This window comes from Daucus carota, chromosome 2 (assembly GCF_001625215.2).
Source record: "Daucus carota subsp. sativus chromosome 2, DH1 v3.0, whole genome shotgun sequence".
NCBI lineage: Eukaryota > Viridiplantae > Streptophyta > Magnoliopsida > Apiales > Apiaceae > Daucus > Daucus carota.
In genome coordinates this window covers 56,522,343-56,538,422 of record NC_030382.2, presented here as the reverse complement: position 1 = coordinate 56,538,422, position 16,080 = coordinate 56,522,343, and the positions used below count along the sequence as shown (strand labels likewise).

At 35.4% G+C, this 16,080-nt stretch overlaps 2 protein-coding genes across 3 annotated transcripts; both read left to right on the top strand.

Annotated features, from left to right (window-relative positions):
* The first annotated feature begins 1,192 nt into the window (after nt 1-1,192).
* LOC108208516 (E3 ubiquitin-protein ligase HAKAI homolog) lies at nt 1,193-3,903 on the top strand. Its single transcript, XM_017379050.2, has 3 exons — nt 1,193-1,509; nt 2,920-2,978; nt 3,274-3,903. The coding sequence occupies exons 1-3, from the start codon at nt 1,252-1,254 to the stop codon at nt 3,773-3,775; spliced, it is 819 nt and encodes a 272-aa protein (XP_017234539.1). The 5' UTR covers nt 1,193-1,251; the 3' UTR covers nt 3,776-3,903.
* Nucleotides 3,904-10,919: 7,016 nt separating this feature from the next.
* On the top strand, nt 10,920-15,689 carry LOC108206370 (calcineurin B-like protein 1). Of its 2 annotated transcripts, none has more exons than XM_017376645.2 (9): nt 10,920-11,298; nt 12,037-12,175; nt 12,328-12,410; nt 12,695-12,754; nt 13,508-13,616; nt 13,727-13,779; nt 14,577-14,657; nt 15,037-15,149; nt 15,232-15,689. In XM_017376645.2, the coding sequence occupies exons 2-9, from the start codon at nt 12,088-12,090 to the stop codon at nt 15,293-15,295; spliced, it is 651 nt and encodes a 216-aa protein (XP_017232134.1). In that variant the 5' UTR covers nt 10,920-11,298; nt 12,037-12,087; the 3' UTR covers nt 15,296-15,689. The 2 variants fall into 2 exon arrangements, with proteins under 2 accessions (XP_017232134.1, XP_063944455.1); XM_064088385.1 differs by lacking the exon at nt 10,920-11,298 and adding an exon at nt 11,790-11,811 and having other exon boundaries at nt 15,232-15,555.
* The last annotated feature ends 391 nt before the right edge of the window (nt 15,690-16,080 follow it).

The following is a 16,080-nucleotide window of genomic DNA, read 5'->3' as shown; positions in this document are numbered from 1 at the left end:
TCTGTAGAAACATGCAATAACAACATCAACTATCTGTTCTACTGTTCATTCTGCTGCTGTTGTACTCTGAGGTAATTCCCTTTCTATGTTCCATCTTAAATTTATGCACTTGTCTGTGTTATTTAATCTGCTCATCTATACATGAAAAAAAAATTACATATGTTTCACTAATTCGAGCGATTATCGAATTTTATCTATTGTCCCATGTTTAATTGTTGATGTGTGTTGCAACTTTCGGGAGCCAATTCCAAGAAAAAAAATTATTCAGAGTGAGCACTAAATTGTATTCAAGTGGCTCATTTTATTTGTTGTTTCATGTTTAATTGTTGATCTCTGTTGCATTTTACTGATGCCTGTTGATTTGTATGTTGTTTTTATTGTAAATCAACTTTTGGGAGCCAGTTTAAAGGAAAATATTTAATTGAGTGATCATTGATTTTTGAGTGGCTCATATTATTATTGTTTCATGTTTAATTGTTGATGTGTTTGATATGTGCTGCATTTTAGTGATGCTTGTTTGATTTGTATGTTGTTCTTCTTGTAAATGAACTTTCGGGAGCTAGTTCCTTGGAATTTTTTTATTAAGAATGAGATGAATTATGAAAAGTCTCGAGAACTGTTACTTATGTGATTTTGGGAGCTTGGCTGCAATAGCAAGCTCTACACAGAGTGACCACCTTAAAAAGGGTGATGGATGGAACAATAAATGAAAACAGGAAATAAGGGTCGCTGGATATTCGCTAAAGGAATTAAGCAACAAAATTATTAACTTATTAATTATATTGTTTTGTTTGTTGTCTTCCCTTTTAGTTATTTGCGTGTTCTACACTGAGTGGAATTAATCCTCAGCAAATAAGTGCATAAAATGACAGCCATGCTCCCTTCTCCATGTATGTGTCGCTTCTTTTATCCAACAGAGATGGTTGGCTTGACTGTAGTCTGTAGGTTACCTCAGATAATTAAGTTACTTTATCTTCTGAGATTTGTTTTTGCATTTTAACTTTCAATTCCATGCTTTGTTGATCGATAGCATAGTTTCTCATGATGTAAGAGCAACCACATCTGAATCATAAAAAAGCCTCATTACCTCAAATGTGCACAACTTTTGTGAAGTTTCTCACATATTTTTATTTTTTATTTCTTCATTCATAGCGAGCACTCATTTATTTAAGTTTCTTTAAATGCTAGCGGAAGCTGAAAGATATATCAACATTGAACAATCTTGGTATTTAGGGTGAGGCAGAAGACGTAATGTTTCCGAACAAATTGAACAGCAAGGGTGGTCCGTCCACAGACAATACAGGGGCGAAGGCACCTAAAGCCATTGGGCCAAGCACGATATCATGCCCAGATCACCTTAAGATAGCTGATCTCACGGTGGCCAAAAGCCTAGGCCCAGCGAAGAAATGCGCTGTCAAAATTGTAGGTCGTAAAATGTGTCGGGAAAAGGGTGAACGGGTCCACATATGCACCCGCTGTGATTTCCCAATAGCAATATATGGACGTCTGGTATGAGAAAAGATGACTTCTTACTTCAACTGATTAATTGTCATGTTTATCAAAACCCTTTTCGTAGGAATCAGATGTTTGGGTTTTATGTTCTCTTTTTTAATAAGCCTGAAACGTGTTCATGTATAAACTAGGAGTATTTTACCTGTAGTATATACTGATACATCTTTATGTTTGCATTCTTCTGAAATCTTAACTTCCAACATTCATGTGCCCTCTTTTTTACTCATTAGGTAAGTTCTATTTGATACATATATGTTGTGTTTGGTTGGGGTGAATGATTCCGGAAGGAATGGAATGAAAAATGAACTATCTTGTGGATGATTTTTAAGAAATTTCATTCCTTCCTCCATTCCATTCCCTACATCATATGTTAGATATCACCCCTTCCATTTGAGATGGAATGCTCCATTCTGTTCCATCCTCAATTTCTTCTCAAATCTCATCATAGCAATTTTGCACTCCTTCAAATTTTTTCAAAACTTTCTTCCTAACTCTATTAGTTTCAAGTATTTTCTACTCATTTCATTCCATTCCATTCCATTCTCCCCAACCAAACACAACATAGGCTGTAACTGTTTTTCTGTTTCATCATAAAACAAAAACCTAGTAATACGATGGTATGGTACATTTGGTAATGTAAATTATAACATTCATAACTTTGATATATTGCATGTGGAAGCCTAACAAATTTTTGGTTTTACTATGCAATATGATCAGTGTTATTGCCAATATAAAGTCAGGCAACCTTTTGCAGCTGAATGACTTTTTAAGTGACTATGTTGCGATCACCATTCACCACCAATCATTAATTATTAAACTGTTTCCTCATTCCCTAGCAATTTTTGTGGCTTATGTTCCTTAGGAAACATATCTAACTAAATGTAAGAGAAAATTGCATTCTCCGACAGGTGCCACCCACCATAACCATTAACCAGATCTAGGGCTGCCGAAGGTTTCCTTTCCGCGCAAATATTAATTAGCTATAATTTATAATCCTTTTCTATTTTAAGTCCGTCCTATTAAAGGTAAACCTCCTTGAGGCCCAGCTCACATTAAAGTGACACAAAATTATTTCAGACTTGAGAGTTCTTTTACATGAATAAGCCAGAAACAAGGACCAATCATGTTTGGGATCTGATGATACATGTCTTGGTCAATATTCAAAATCCCACTTCGCTATGTTCGCTAGTCAGTATCAAATACATTCTCCGTTCATCTATGAAGGGAAGCTGGAATCTCTATGGGATAAATTAAACTGTAAAATGTGAAAAAGATGAACTAGGAAAAGCAATTATATATCTCACTACTTCGACATTTTGCTCTGAGTTCGCATATTATATATCAAATGACTATTGGACATAAGGAAGTGCCATATATTTTTGCACTTATAGTATTGTGATATTGCAGAGCCCTTGCCAGCATGCTTTCTGTCTGGATTGTGCAAAGACTGATCCGACTTGCTATATGTAAGGATTCATTTCCTGTGATGTGCTTGCAAATTGCATGTTTTCTTATTTCTTTAGTGTTGTTCGACTGGGGTAAAAGCATTGAAGTCTACTCAGTTGTATTGGACCTTAGGCAGGAATATTGCAAGACACTTTATTTCCGGTTATATAGAAATGACTAATTATCTATTGATAAACAACTAGGTACCATGCCAACTTTTCACAGCAAACTACTTCTCTCTTCTGTTAAATCATTTTCGTGAAGATACTGACTTGTCATATGATCTGTTATTAATATTTCGTGTTTTTTTGGCAGTTGTAAGGAACGCATTGAGAAGATCCACCCTATTAAGTTGCTTGAAGGGATCTGGATATGTTCTGCTCCACAATGTCTCATGTCTTATCTTAAGAAAGATGAATTCGAAGATCATGTTCTTAAGAACCATGGGGACATTCTTACTCCTTGCCCGAGGAAAGGAGAAGAAAACGAATCAGAGGCTGCAATAAGTGCTGGAAAACCAACTATAGAGTCTACTGTTCAAGTGCCAGCAAAGTCCGCTCTATCTCTTAGCTCAAGCTCTCTGCAGAGGGATCAAGATGGAGGTAAGCAGCCAAAGCTTGAACCAACAATTTTGGGACCGACTCCAAATGTTGCAGCAGATACTGTACTTGGCAACAGCAATCCTCAAGGCTTTAATAGGGTTGATGCTCCTAACCCGCCATTCACATCGCAGCTTAGTGGCCCTTCCATCACTGCTGGTGGACGTCGCGATGCACAGGCCCCAGGGGGGAAACCTGAGCATCGAAACAACTCCTGAGGTGCTCAAGAGCATTAAATCTGCTATCATTCTAATCTATTTTATGCTCTCTTTTAAAAGATTCCTGTGTTTGTTCAAGCATCACATTTGCTTACTGCCAGAATTAAGTATTTTCGGTCTGTGCTTGACCTATGTTGTCAGATTCGTGCTTGCTTTGTCACCAGTACTAATAGAGTTAAAGTCTAAGTAGTTTTTATTTGTGGGATTTTTCGTATAATGTTTCATGTGTTATTCCTGCTACATTTCTGATGTTTTTGTGTTTTCTGCTGCCTTCGCTGCTACTATTTTTCCTACAGGGGTAAGACTAGGCTTTTGAAGGTGGGAAGGGAATGGGATTATTTTTTTTTTTTTTTTTTTAAATTGTTGATTCATTTCAATTTATCTTCCCTGTTCTATCAACATTAAGCAAAACAAATGTTTATACCAGATGTGCTTGTATGTGTGTGTTTTCATTTGGTGATGGCCAAAATCTTCTCAGCTTACCATGTCCAGTGAAGAGTTAGTTGCAGAGGGACAAGAAACTTATCATGCTATCATGTTTAACAACAGCTAAAATATTATACAAGTAGCATTATTAATTATAACAATAATATTTCCCATCTGGGGCAGGATTCATTTATTAATTAAACATATTGTTATAGCCAAATTTGGCTAGGTCCTTGTTGGCCAAGTATGTACTTAGTTTAACTAAGTAAGACATGAATTGGGCTAAGAGTCCTATATAAAGGAAGGATGCGTCCTCCTGCTTATAAAGTGAGGACGCGACCGACCCTTGAAGAGACTAGTCTGAACGGAAGGGCGCAGCCCTCCGTGACGCGACTGATCTGCCGATGTTGCGTATCTTAATGAAGAGGACGCGTCCTCCGCGTCGGAAGGAGGGATGTGTCCTCCAGGTCACACGTGTCCCATGAAGAGGACGCGTCCTCCTGCTTATAAGGGGAGGATGCGATCGACCCTTGGTGTTGCGTGAAGAGGAGGCGTCCTCCTGCTTATAAAGGGAGGACGCGACCGACCCTTGGTGTTGCTTGAAAAGGACACGTCCTCCGAGTCACAAGGAGGGACGCCTTTCTTGAGAGTGTTGATGGAGAGACGCGACCGACCTCCGTCCACCCACGTCCTGTAATATGTGGAGGAGGGCATGCCCTCTTCGGAGGTGACCGAGGGGCGCGTCCCTTGTAAGAAGTTGACAATGAGATGAAGACCAAGGGCGTGCCTTTAACGGGGTGTCCTCGCCTCCCCGGGGGCGCGACCTCATGTTAAAGAAGGACCTGTCTGATGTGTTGTAAGAAGGCTCTTCTTATGGGAGAGTGTACATTCGCTGAGACAACCTTTCCGAGGGAGACGAAGACCGTCCCTCCGGGGATAGGAAGACCTACCCCTCCGGGGGATATGACGACCCCTCCGGGGGATACGACGACTCTTCCGAGGTGTTGTAGCCATTTTTGTATATCATGTGGAGGGGAGGACGCGCCCTCCCCAGACATGGCCCGGGAGGTGCGGTCTCTTGTCCAGTAAGGAGGATTGAAGACAAGATAAGGGAAGGACGCGCCCTCCCCAGACATGGCCCGGGAGGTGCGGTCTCTTGTCCAGTAAACAGGGATGAAGACGGGAATTGGGAAGGACACGTCCTCCCTATCAGGGCGCGTCCTTTGACTCAGAAGAGGCATAGTTATGAAATACATGATGAAAGAAAGACGATGAGTGAGTCTCCGTGACGACCCTTCCGAGGGATATGAAGACTAGTTACCAAGCTCATTTGGTAGTTATCAGGCTCATCTGATAGTTCCCGGGCTCATCCGGGCATGATCTACAATCCTCAATCCTGCTATCTGCCGAGTTAACCCTCGTGTGGGGGCTTGAGGTGATCATGGCTCTTGAAGGCCCTCCGGGGTAACACGAAGGCCGATCATATGTCTGGATCCTGTATTCTGGTGAGTTAGCCCTCATCGGGGGATTGAGACGATCGTGTAATTTGGCTCCTTGTCTACCTTGTTTGAAGATGAAGACCTCACCGAGAGGTGAGGACGTGTCCCTGCACCTCGAGGGGTTAGTCATGGCTCCCCCAGATAAATTCTCCATAAGAGTCGTGGTAGATGCTATCTCTCGTAGTGGAGATATCGTTGAATCCGTGATCTATTTGGATTAGGAGTCTGAGATAGTCATACTCAAGACTAATTCTAACAGGAGTAGGATTCTTCAAGATGGGCCTTCGGCCTATCTCCGACCTTATTGCCAAGAGGCCTAGTCCTGATCAAACTAGGACTCCTGGTTCAATAGAACTACGTATGGCTTGATCCCCTATAAATATAGGGGTACGTAGGCACATTAGGGGATCATGAGTTGAGAGCACGTGAGACCAACTCAAAACCCTAATCTCAGCCACCCCCTAAAACAAACAACCACCACTCTCCGGCGACCAAAACCACCGTCACGGATCTTGATTCCGGCCGTGAACCTCATCTTTGTTGATTACCAAATTCCTCTATCAACACATATATGTCTGTCAAGGTCCAAATCAAAGTGATAATGGTAGCATATATTGAGTGATGAAATGGATAACGATTACATGGGTGCACTTCTCACCACTCGAAACCGCAACAATATAATGATCCACGTAGAATTTCTGCTGAGTAGTTTGTTCAACTCTCTGTTTGCACTCGATCATTGTAATGGAAACATTATCCTTGTATATTTTAGGAAAGATATGGTTTTGTTCTAAAAAGTCCTCATTTTTATTTGATTAGACGTGGTTGACATTATTCTTTAAAAAGAAATAAATGAGACTTGAACTATGTGTTATATTGTTTGTCGGTTACAAATCGAGAATCGGAACTAATCGATTGATTTTTTTATTCAAGTATTATAGGAAATTTATGGAACTTTTTTAACAAATTAAATATTTTTAATCAAATCGGAATGTTATCAATAAATTGATGAAATTTTCTTAAAATTGATCCGGAATTTTTAAAATATAACTCATATTATACTCCCTTCATCCCCCGTGGTTGTTTACGTTCACTGTTTGCACGCATTTTGAGGCTTCTCTAAAGTATAATTTCATAATTTTTTAAAGATTTTTCTTTTAAATAAAAGTTTAAACATCAAATTTTTATTCAGAGAAAAAAAATTAAAAAAAAATATTATGAAATGATACTTTAAATGAGTGTGAAGAAACGTGCTAAAAAATAAGGTAAAAAATGAGAGTGACATATGAAGTAACATATTCATATCAATGTATGACAAATTGAAATATTATATAACATCCCATCGTAAATATGCAAGTTTAGAACGAATTTTGATATGTTTCTTTTATTAGAGGTTAGCTTATGGGCTATCACGAAGTCCTATTTTATCACTACATATAATATTGTGGAAGATAATGAAAAATAGTTTACGAACCATTTGACTTATCTTTCGGGGGTAGTGTTATATTTGACCTAAATATTTTATATATTCTTAAGTTAAAAATACATTTTCTTAGACTAGTCACGCAGGGCTAAACATCAGGGAAAGAGTTGAGGATCTCTTTGAATTTTTTATTCTAATCACCACTAATGTACTGTCTAATGAATCTTAATTAGACCCTAAAACAGTAGTATAATCCAAAGAGTCATACATTATCTCGTTCTAAGTCTTGTTTAATAGAGTACAGTGTTAGTATAATCTAAGAAACATTACACTGTTTGTTAGATGTGTCATGTGAGTAATGCAAACATCACATCAGTTGTCCAGCTGTCTACTTAATGACAAGGGGTGACGTGTATTAAATAATAAAACAAATAATTAAAAAACCTTCAAAAATAAAAAAAGAAATTCTTTTATTACGTAAACTAAAACATTCAAACACATATACTCCCTCCGTCCCACTCATTTCTATACAGTTTCCTTTTTGGGACGTCCCATCATTTCTATACATTCCAAATATAGTAACTTTTTATAATATAAAACACTACTACACCCACTACATTCTTTCACTATCTCCATTCTATAATAATATAAACACTATTACACCCACTATTTTCCCCCACTATCTCAAATCTATCATTAAATATATATGGGTCCCACCACTTTACCCATTTTTCATCTCAATTTACTCACTTTTTACACTTTTTTTTGGTCTCCGTGTCCAAACCAAACGTATATAATCTACCGGGACGGAGGGAGTATTAGTTTAAAAACTAGTTGAGAACCGCGCGTTGCGGCGGACTATAAAAATTATCTTGATGATTCAAAATTAATATTTGTAGAATAAAATCAATTTGCGGCGATTTATAAAAATTATATTAATGATTCAAAATTAATATTTATAAAATAAAATAAATTTTATATTATAAACATCTCGCTGCAATACCAATATTAATATTTAAAATTGCAAAATTGGACTATAATTCATGAGTGAAAAAATGATAATAAATTTCTACATATAATTAACGATTTAAAGCACGACGAATCTTAATTTTAATTATTATTTTTTGAAAAGTAATCATGTTCTTGACTAACATTATCATTAACATTATCATTAACTTTTCTTATTGTGTTTTTTTTATAAAAGTAATCATGTTCTTGACTAACATTGTCATTAACTTTTCCAAACACTGCTTGTTAGACATATACACCAATTCCTGCATATAAAAAGCATACGGTTTTTTAACATAACTGATTGATGACATCTAGTCATATACATCGATCGCCCAATAAAACAGACAGTAAGCTTACAAACAACAAATACGTTTGACGACCAAAACAAATATTATTAAAAATTACCAACAAACATATATCACTGTGATCAGGGGTGTGCATTCGGTTAACCAAAATTTATTTTGATTAACCAAAACTGAAATTCTATGAAAAACTCTACCGAATACCGAACCGAATTAATTTCGGTTTTGTAATCGAACCGAAATTTAAATTTCGGTTAATACCAAAAACCGAAATTATTAACTGAAATTTTCAGAAAACCAATGAAAAGTGAAAGCTATGAAAATAATTTGAAATAAACATCATTACATCAAGCATTAAGATAATTTGTTACTTAAAAATTACAACTGCAAGTCTCCAATGAGTCACTTTAAGACAGTCGTTAAAAATATTTAAGTTCACAATCCAAGTTAATAAAAAAGTTTTAAGGCAGAAGCCATTAGCCGGTCCTCATATGATAATATCACCTGCACCTGATATATTTTTTATAAAGTAAATAAAACTTCGTTTAACTGTTCGGTTTTCGGTTAACCGCGTTAAAAAACCGAATAACCGAAAAATGAAAATTGAGGCTACCGAAAACCAAACCGAAATATAAATTTTGATTAACCGAACCGAAATTATTTCGGTTATTCGGTTCGATTTTCGGTTAACCAAACCGAATGCACACCCCCTAACTGTGATATTGAGAGAGAGTGTAGGTTGTGTTTAGATGATCCAAAATTCTACAACCTAACGGGGTATTTATAGGTGTAGAAAGACTTGTTTGCTACTTCTTTCTATAATTAAATAATCTGAAATAGAATCAGATTAAAAAACTTGCAAGCTACTATATTCCATAAATAATCTGAAACAGAATCAGATTAATACTTGCAATTTATTATTTCCATAAATAATTTGAAACAGAATCAAATTAATTTATGCCAAGATATATACCATATCAATTAATCTCAGACAATTTTTTTTTGATATTTTTCATACAAAAATTTCATAAAATTAGAAAAATAGAACGGAATTATATGAGAGGCGCCACCTACACGCCCCTCGCTTCTCCTTTATATAAGTATACTAGTTAAGAAGCCGCGCGTTGCGGCAGCCTATAAAAATTATATTAATGATTTAATATTAATATTTATAGAATAAAATAATTTAATTTGTGGCTGTCTATAAAAGAATATATTAATGTTTCAAAATTAATATTCATAGGATAAAATATTATAAAAATCTTGATGTAATACCAAATATAAAATTGCAAAACTGGACTATAATTCATGGTGAAAAAATGAAAATAAATTTATACACGTAATTAACAATTTAAAGTATGACGAATCTTAATTTTGTTTGTTTTTTTTAAAAGTAATCATGTTCTTACATTGTCACTTTCCCAATTTTTTTAGATTGATTGTGCACAAAAACATCTAACTTAAATCTGTGACATAGCGGTTTATAACTACCCTCTTAAAAGTTGCTTGAACGGAGCAAACATATATTACATGAATAATTTTTTCCTTGTATACAAAGTAAATCATATAAAAATTAACAACAAACATGTCTGATGAACAAAACAAATATTATAAAAGAATAACCAACAAACATACATCACTAATAGTTAATTTGTTGGTATCAACCATCACTATCATGTCAAGCCTATATTCTTTTCCCGTGTTTGGATTTGTCGACTCCAATATAACGGTCTATAACTACCTTTGCTTGCAACAACCTTCATTTTTTTGATACTGTAAAAACAGCCTTCACTTATCGTTGTAGAAGAACGGCACCTCTGAGTTAGAAATCGAGTAAAAGAACTATCACCAGAGAGAGGTAGGTTTGTGGTATTGAGAGAGATGAGATTGTGTTTGGATGATCCAAAATCCTACAATCTATAGGAGTATTTATAGGTGCAGAGAGACTTGTGTCCTACTCTTTCCCATAATTAAATAATCAGAAACAAAATCAGATTATAACTTTCAAGCTACTATATTCCATAAATAATCTGTCTTTCCCATAATTAAATAATCTGAAACAAAATCAGATTAAAACTTTCAAACTATTATATTCTATAAACAATCTGTCTTTCCCATAATTAAATAATCTGAAACAAAATCAGATTAAAACTTTCAAGCTATTATATCCCATAAATAATTTGAAACAAAATCAGATTCTGAAACTTGCTTCTAATATATCAGAAACTAAAAAAGGTAATTCTAATTTTTGATATTTTTCATCCAAAAATTCCAGAAAATTTGAAAAATAGAACGGAGCGATGTGAGAGGCGCCACCTACACGCCCCTCGCTTCTCCTTTATATAAGTATATTGATTGATGATTTATAATTTACGTACAAAATATTACTTTCAGATAATATACTGATCCGTAGATTTACAATTATAAAAGAAAATTCGTAATCATAATCTTTACTAAAAATAACATAGATCAAGATCTCACATAATCAACGACAAATATAAACCCTAATTACAAAAAATCTGGCAGAGGAGAAGAGTCGTTTGGGGGCAACAGGGAATATCCTTTGAGGGTGATTGATATATGTATTTCATCACCCCCCTCAGGAAAAATAGCCCAGTTGCAAATCTTCAGGAATATATTATAATACTCATTTTCGATATTATTCAATATAATTGACACTAGGGCTTTTTGTCATGGGCATTGCAAACCTTGATTCTCTCTCCTCGGTCTGAACCCATATTACATTGGTCCTGTCCTAACATATATATAGGTGTTTGTATGTGTAGCCATGGCTAAAACCTCAAGAACTCTTGGATTTTCTTGGTTTTATCTCTGAGAGGGGATCTTTGAAAGAGGTTGCGGGTGAGTTTGATTTGATGATTTTTTTTGTTGGTATGATATAAACCGGTGATTGGAATTATGGGTTTTGATTGTTGTGTTGATTGCATTCTTGGGTTGGTGTTTTCTTGATATAATTTATGTGTTTCTGCATTGCTAATTGGCTTTTTGTTGTTTCGATATTGCTTGAATTTATTTGTTCTGTTATTTCAGAGTCTCTCCCCCCCCCCCCCCCCCCCCCCCCCCCCCTCCCTCCCTCCCTCCCTCCCTCTCTCTGTGTGTGTCCCTCCCTGTTGGTGTTTTTTTTTTGTGGTGGGGAAAGTTCTATGTTTCGATTGATGTATTGACTATTGAGGGGGAGGGGTGATAATGGGTTTTGTCTGAATGCTAATGGAAGATACAGTAACTGTGTTTCATGTCATGAGAAAGCACCTCTCTGTCCTTTCTAAATTAAACCCAACTGCTGTTGTTTTCAGCTGTCTTGCCTAGTTTTTGTTATTTTTGGACTTGAAACTGCAATTGAAGTACTGATTATAGGTAGCTATCTTGTCCTCCTTTTTGTTTTTGTAAGAGTTTTTTGAAAATGATTGGTTTTGTATTTTGTTTCTTCAGCACAACTGTTTTGTTAAGTAGTTTTTGTTTATAGTTATTTTGTTGTAGTGAGTTCCATTGAACTGATTCGTTTGCATGTTCTTTTTTCCCAAAATTTTGATTGTATTTGCAAGGTTAAGAATTTAAGATGGTTTTGGTGATGTATTGTAGTGAAGCACAGGCGCTAGACTAGCGGTGGGCTTCTTCTTTACCCTCAAGTAAATGGGCTGTTTTATGTCGGTACCTAAAAAGCCTTCTCATGGGCGCAACGGGTACGAGAACCCGGTAGTGCTTGCTTCCCAAACAGCTTGTAAGTTCATTATTTTTCTTAATATGAAAGATAGTATGGAGAATTCAACAACTCCACTTACTGAGTTACCCTTTTATGTTTTAAGCTTGTCTATTGTGTTCAACTCACTTATATAGTGACCAGATGCTTGATGTTCTAAATTCGTTTTGCAGTCACTGTAAGTGAAGTTGAAGCATTATTTGAGCTCTATAAGAGCATCAGTAGTTCTGTAATTGATGACGGCCTAATAAACAAGGTACTTTTGTTTTTGAATTATGTCATTTGGAAATTCTAAATTGATCGGTCCTACATTCATAAGAAAATTGTAGCGAATAATTGTTGATTTTCTCATAGTTGTTGCTGATAACATGTAAAAAGGTACTTCTTTTGTTAATAACACTTGACACGAGTCGTATGCCAACATATTGGATATTCATGTTGAATATGCAGGAGGAATTATATATTTTTTTAGAACACTTGATTCAAGTCAACTAATATGAGTCTATGACAACATATTTGATATTCATGTTGTATATGCAGGAGGAGTTTCAGTTGGCTATATTTGAGAACAAGAAAAGAGACAATCTTTTTGCTAATAGGGTATGTTATTTTTGAATTTTTTATTTCCGATGTTTATTTTGTTAAGCTTCTGACTTTAGTTTCAGTATATTGCCAAATCGCCTTTGTAATTAAGCTGCTGTGGTATATATATGAACTAATCTATGTTTGGTGAATATATTCTCTGTTCTGTGAGCCAAGAGTTTGTTCTGGTTACCAGGTTTTTTTTTATCATGATGCTTTCACTATCCCCACTCTTAATGCAGTTTATAGTTTTCCTATCTATACTTAATGCTGAATGCAATTTAATTAGTTGGCAACTTGGCATATTTTGTTTTTCTTCCTAAAGACATGAATTTGCACATGCATATAGTGAGACTAAGCTGATGGTGGACCTTTCCGTAAACAACGATGGTCATCTGGTAAATACATTAACGAGCTGGGGATGCGTATGCATATCTCTAGCAATATACTAAGTTTTTTTTATCCTGATGAGAACCATTTTTCTAACAGTACTTGCAATCCGGAGTGGTGATAATTTCGGGTATTGGGTCATATTTTGCGCCCTAAAACTTGTTAAAATTTGTTTTTAAATGATTTTATAATTTTAAAAGGTACAGTATGAAGAAGCATGTCCTTTGGAATCCTGTTGGGGTTTATAGAGTTGTGTTCATGTGATATTGGGTTTTTTTTTTATCTGTAAATGGTGTTGGTGATCGACTTGTGTTTCTGTTTCAGATATGTGAGACATTGCCACTTATTCTGCATTTCACCTGATGATTATGTTACTTTCAGATTTTTGACCTTTTTGATGTTAAAAGGAAGGGGGTAATTGATTTTGGCGACTTTGTTAGATCACTTAATGTCTTCCATCCAAATGCCTCAAGGGAAGACAAGATTAATTGTAAGTTCGTATGTTATACTTGACTACTTTATGTTGTACAATTTGAGATGAAACCTAAATTTTGATTTTTAAACATTTTAATCAGTTCTTGATTTGGTATCGAAATGCAGTTACATTTAGCCTCTATGATATGGATGGCACAGGATATATTGAGCGGCAGGAGGTAAATAATTGTATTGAATTTTGAAATGTTTTTATTTTTTGGAATTCTACTATGAACTCCTTATTCCAACTTTAACGAAGGTGCACCTGGCTTAGTGAAATGTTAGGATTCCTATTGTCATGTGAAAGTCATTAAATGGCTACAATATCAATCCTATGGCCCTGGACACACATATCCACTATATAGGGTCCACCTTCCGCCTCCACTGTCAACAATGGACTTAACCTGTTATCTGAAACAGGAAAATTTGATATATATACACATGATTTTATCTTTATTTCTCCACTAACTACAAAAGGGCTCACCCTGGCATGTTAAATTAAATGGTTAAAATGGCAGGGTGCTCATGAAATTGTCAATTTTTGGTCAATTATGTAGTTATCCTTATTGGTTGATATGAAAATGAGTAGTGTGGCCAGTGTGAAGTCGAGGTATGCCTATGTTAATTCTGAGCCTTGCTGGCCGCTGATTGGTGGAAAGAAATAGAGATGCTTCACAATTTTTTTATTTCCTTTAAACAAGTTTCATCATCTTTTCGTGAATTTGGTGATTCAGCATGAAATGTTTCTTCCTATCTCATTTCGGGGGTTTTAGTAAAAGCATACTACAAAGTAATCTCCGATAACCACTTATCGCCTGATATTTTTTGTTAGCTTAGTACAGGACTATCTTTGGTGAAAGCCTTGCAGCGAACCCCTTCTTGTACAAATGCAGTGATCACTATTTATACATTCATGTTTCATTATGTATCAAGTTTTTCCTCCTTGCAGTCATCTTATAGTCTGTAATATTTGCAGGTTAAGCAAATGGTAATTGCTATTTTATTAGAGTCTGAAACAAATTTGGCTGATGAGGTCATTGAGAGAATACTGGATCAGGTGAATACTTTGCTCTAAATTAGTTACGTGCCACATTGATATCTGAACTGAATAAACTCTACAGCAATAAATATCAAGAACGACATTTGCTTTCATGCAGTTGATTGTGCAAATATATATATGTGAGTACTGCCCATACAAATGACTAGCTTGATTTTAAGTTCGATATGCTGTAAGACTAAAAGAACTAATGTGATTAAAAATATTGATCTAAGTATGAATTCTGTAGAGAGACGGCTGGCCTGTAAGTTTTCCTCGAGTATTCAAAACCGCTACAACTAAGAAATCCATAGGCTAATTTTTATTGTACTAGTAATTTTGCAGAATGTCCTCGTAATTCTTGTTCCCTAACACTCATTTTTCCTAATATTTTGAGCAGACATTTTTAGAAGTTGATGTGAAACGGGATGGGATAATCGACAGAGAAGAATGGCTCAGTTATGTAACAAAGAATCCTTCATTACTTGACATAATGACACTTCCTTATCTAAGGTATCTTAATCATGTTGTATGCGTGTCTTTTTTCTTACATCGTAAGCATCTCCCTAAGCTCATATATCTGGTAAAAATGCAGGGAAATCACTATGACTTTTCCCAGTTTTGTCTTCAACTCAGAGGTTGATGAGATTTCTAAATAAGTGGAATGACACTGTTAGCTTATGATTTTTGTGTAGTTTAGTTAAGAAAGAGTATTGGTTAGATATCTTTCTGCACATTGAATAGAAGAGCTTGTTACTGTCCGAGAAGGATGCATTGGCATACAAGGTTGTGGCTATTGTACCGACGTTTCCTTTGTACAAATCCTACTCTGCATTGCTTTTTTAGTCCTTCCTTTATAGACGAAAAATATTCATTGCAAGCTACATGAATAGAAGGGCACAATGTACATTCATTCATAGATACTGTAAAATTACTCAGCTTGCAATGACTGGTAAAGTTAGGAGTTAACTGGCCAGGTTTCCGAGAGAAACACAGATTACTGGGAAGAGGTAGATTCATATATTTAAGAGTATTATAACAAGAATTCTAACACGAGCGGCTTGTAAGTTGTACAGAGTCATGTATTTTTTATTTTAAAAGTCGAAAATTATAATTATGAGGAATCGTTAGTTGAGTTTCTGTTTAAAAAAAGAAATCTGCATTTGGCTTTGATTTCATCACAGAACTGCATGAAAGAGGACAAAAAGTTAACAAATTTGACTATAAAATATTTCTACAATTATTTTCTGAACCGAATTCTAAAAGTCTCGACCGGAAATATATTGACTTAAAGACATAAAATTGAAGGCAGAAACGAATTGATGTCCTATTATATTTATACTTTATATTACACAAGAGACATAACATGACCAATGAAAATGACATTACAGACCGAATTACTTGGTTACTATATAGTGCCCAGGTTTTAGTCAAAAATATACTC

Excerpts from the sequence above, each read along its gene's own strand:
- LOC108208516 (XM_017379050.2), top strand. The coding sequence starts at position 1,252 with ATGTTTCCGAACAAATTGAACAGCAAGGGTGGTCCGTCCACAGACAAT. Across the intron at positions 1,510-2,919 it reads TAGCAATATATGGACGTCTG|AGCCCTTGCCAGCATGCTTT; the intron begins GTATGAGAAAAG and ends GTGATATTGCAG. Across the intron at positions 2,979-3,273 it reads ACTGATCCGACTTGCTATAT|TTGTAAGGAACGCATTGAGA; the intron begins GTAAGGATTCAT and ends TTTTTTTGGCAG.
- LOC108206370 (XM_017376645.2), top strand. The coding sequence starts at position 12,088 with ATGGGCTGTTTTATGTCGGTACCTAAAAAGCCTTCTCATGGGCGCAAC. Across the intron at positions 12,755-13,507 it reads ACAATCTTTTTGCTAATAGG|ATTTTTGACCTTTTTGATGT; the intron begins GTATGTTATTTT and ends TGTTACTTTCAG. Across the intron at positions 13,617-13,726 it reads AAGGGAAGACAAGATTAATT|TTACATTTAGCCTCTATGAT; the intron begins GTAAGTTCGTAT and ends ATCGAAATGCAG.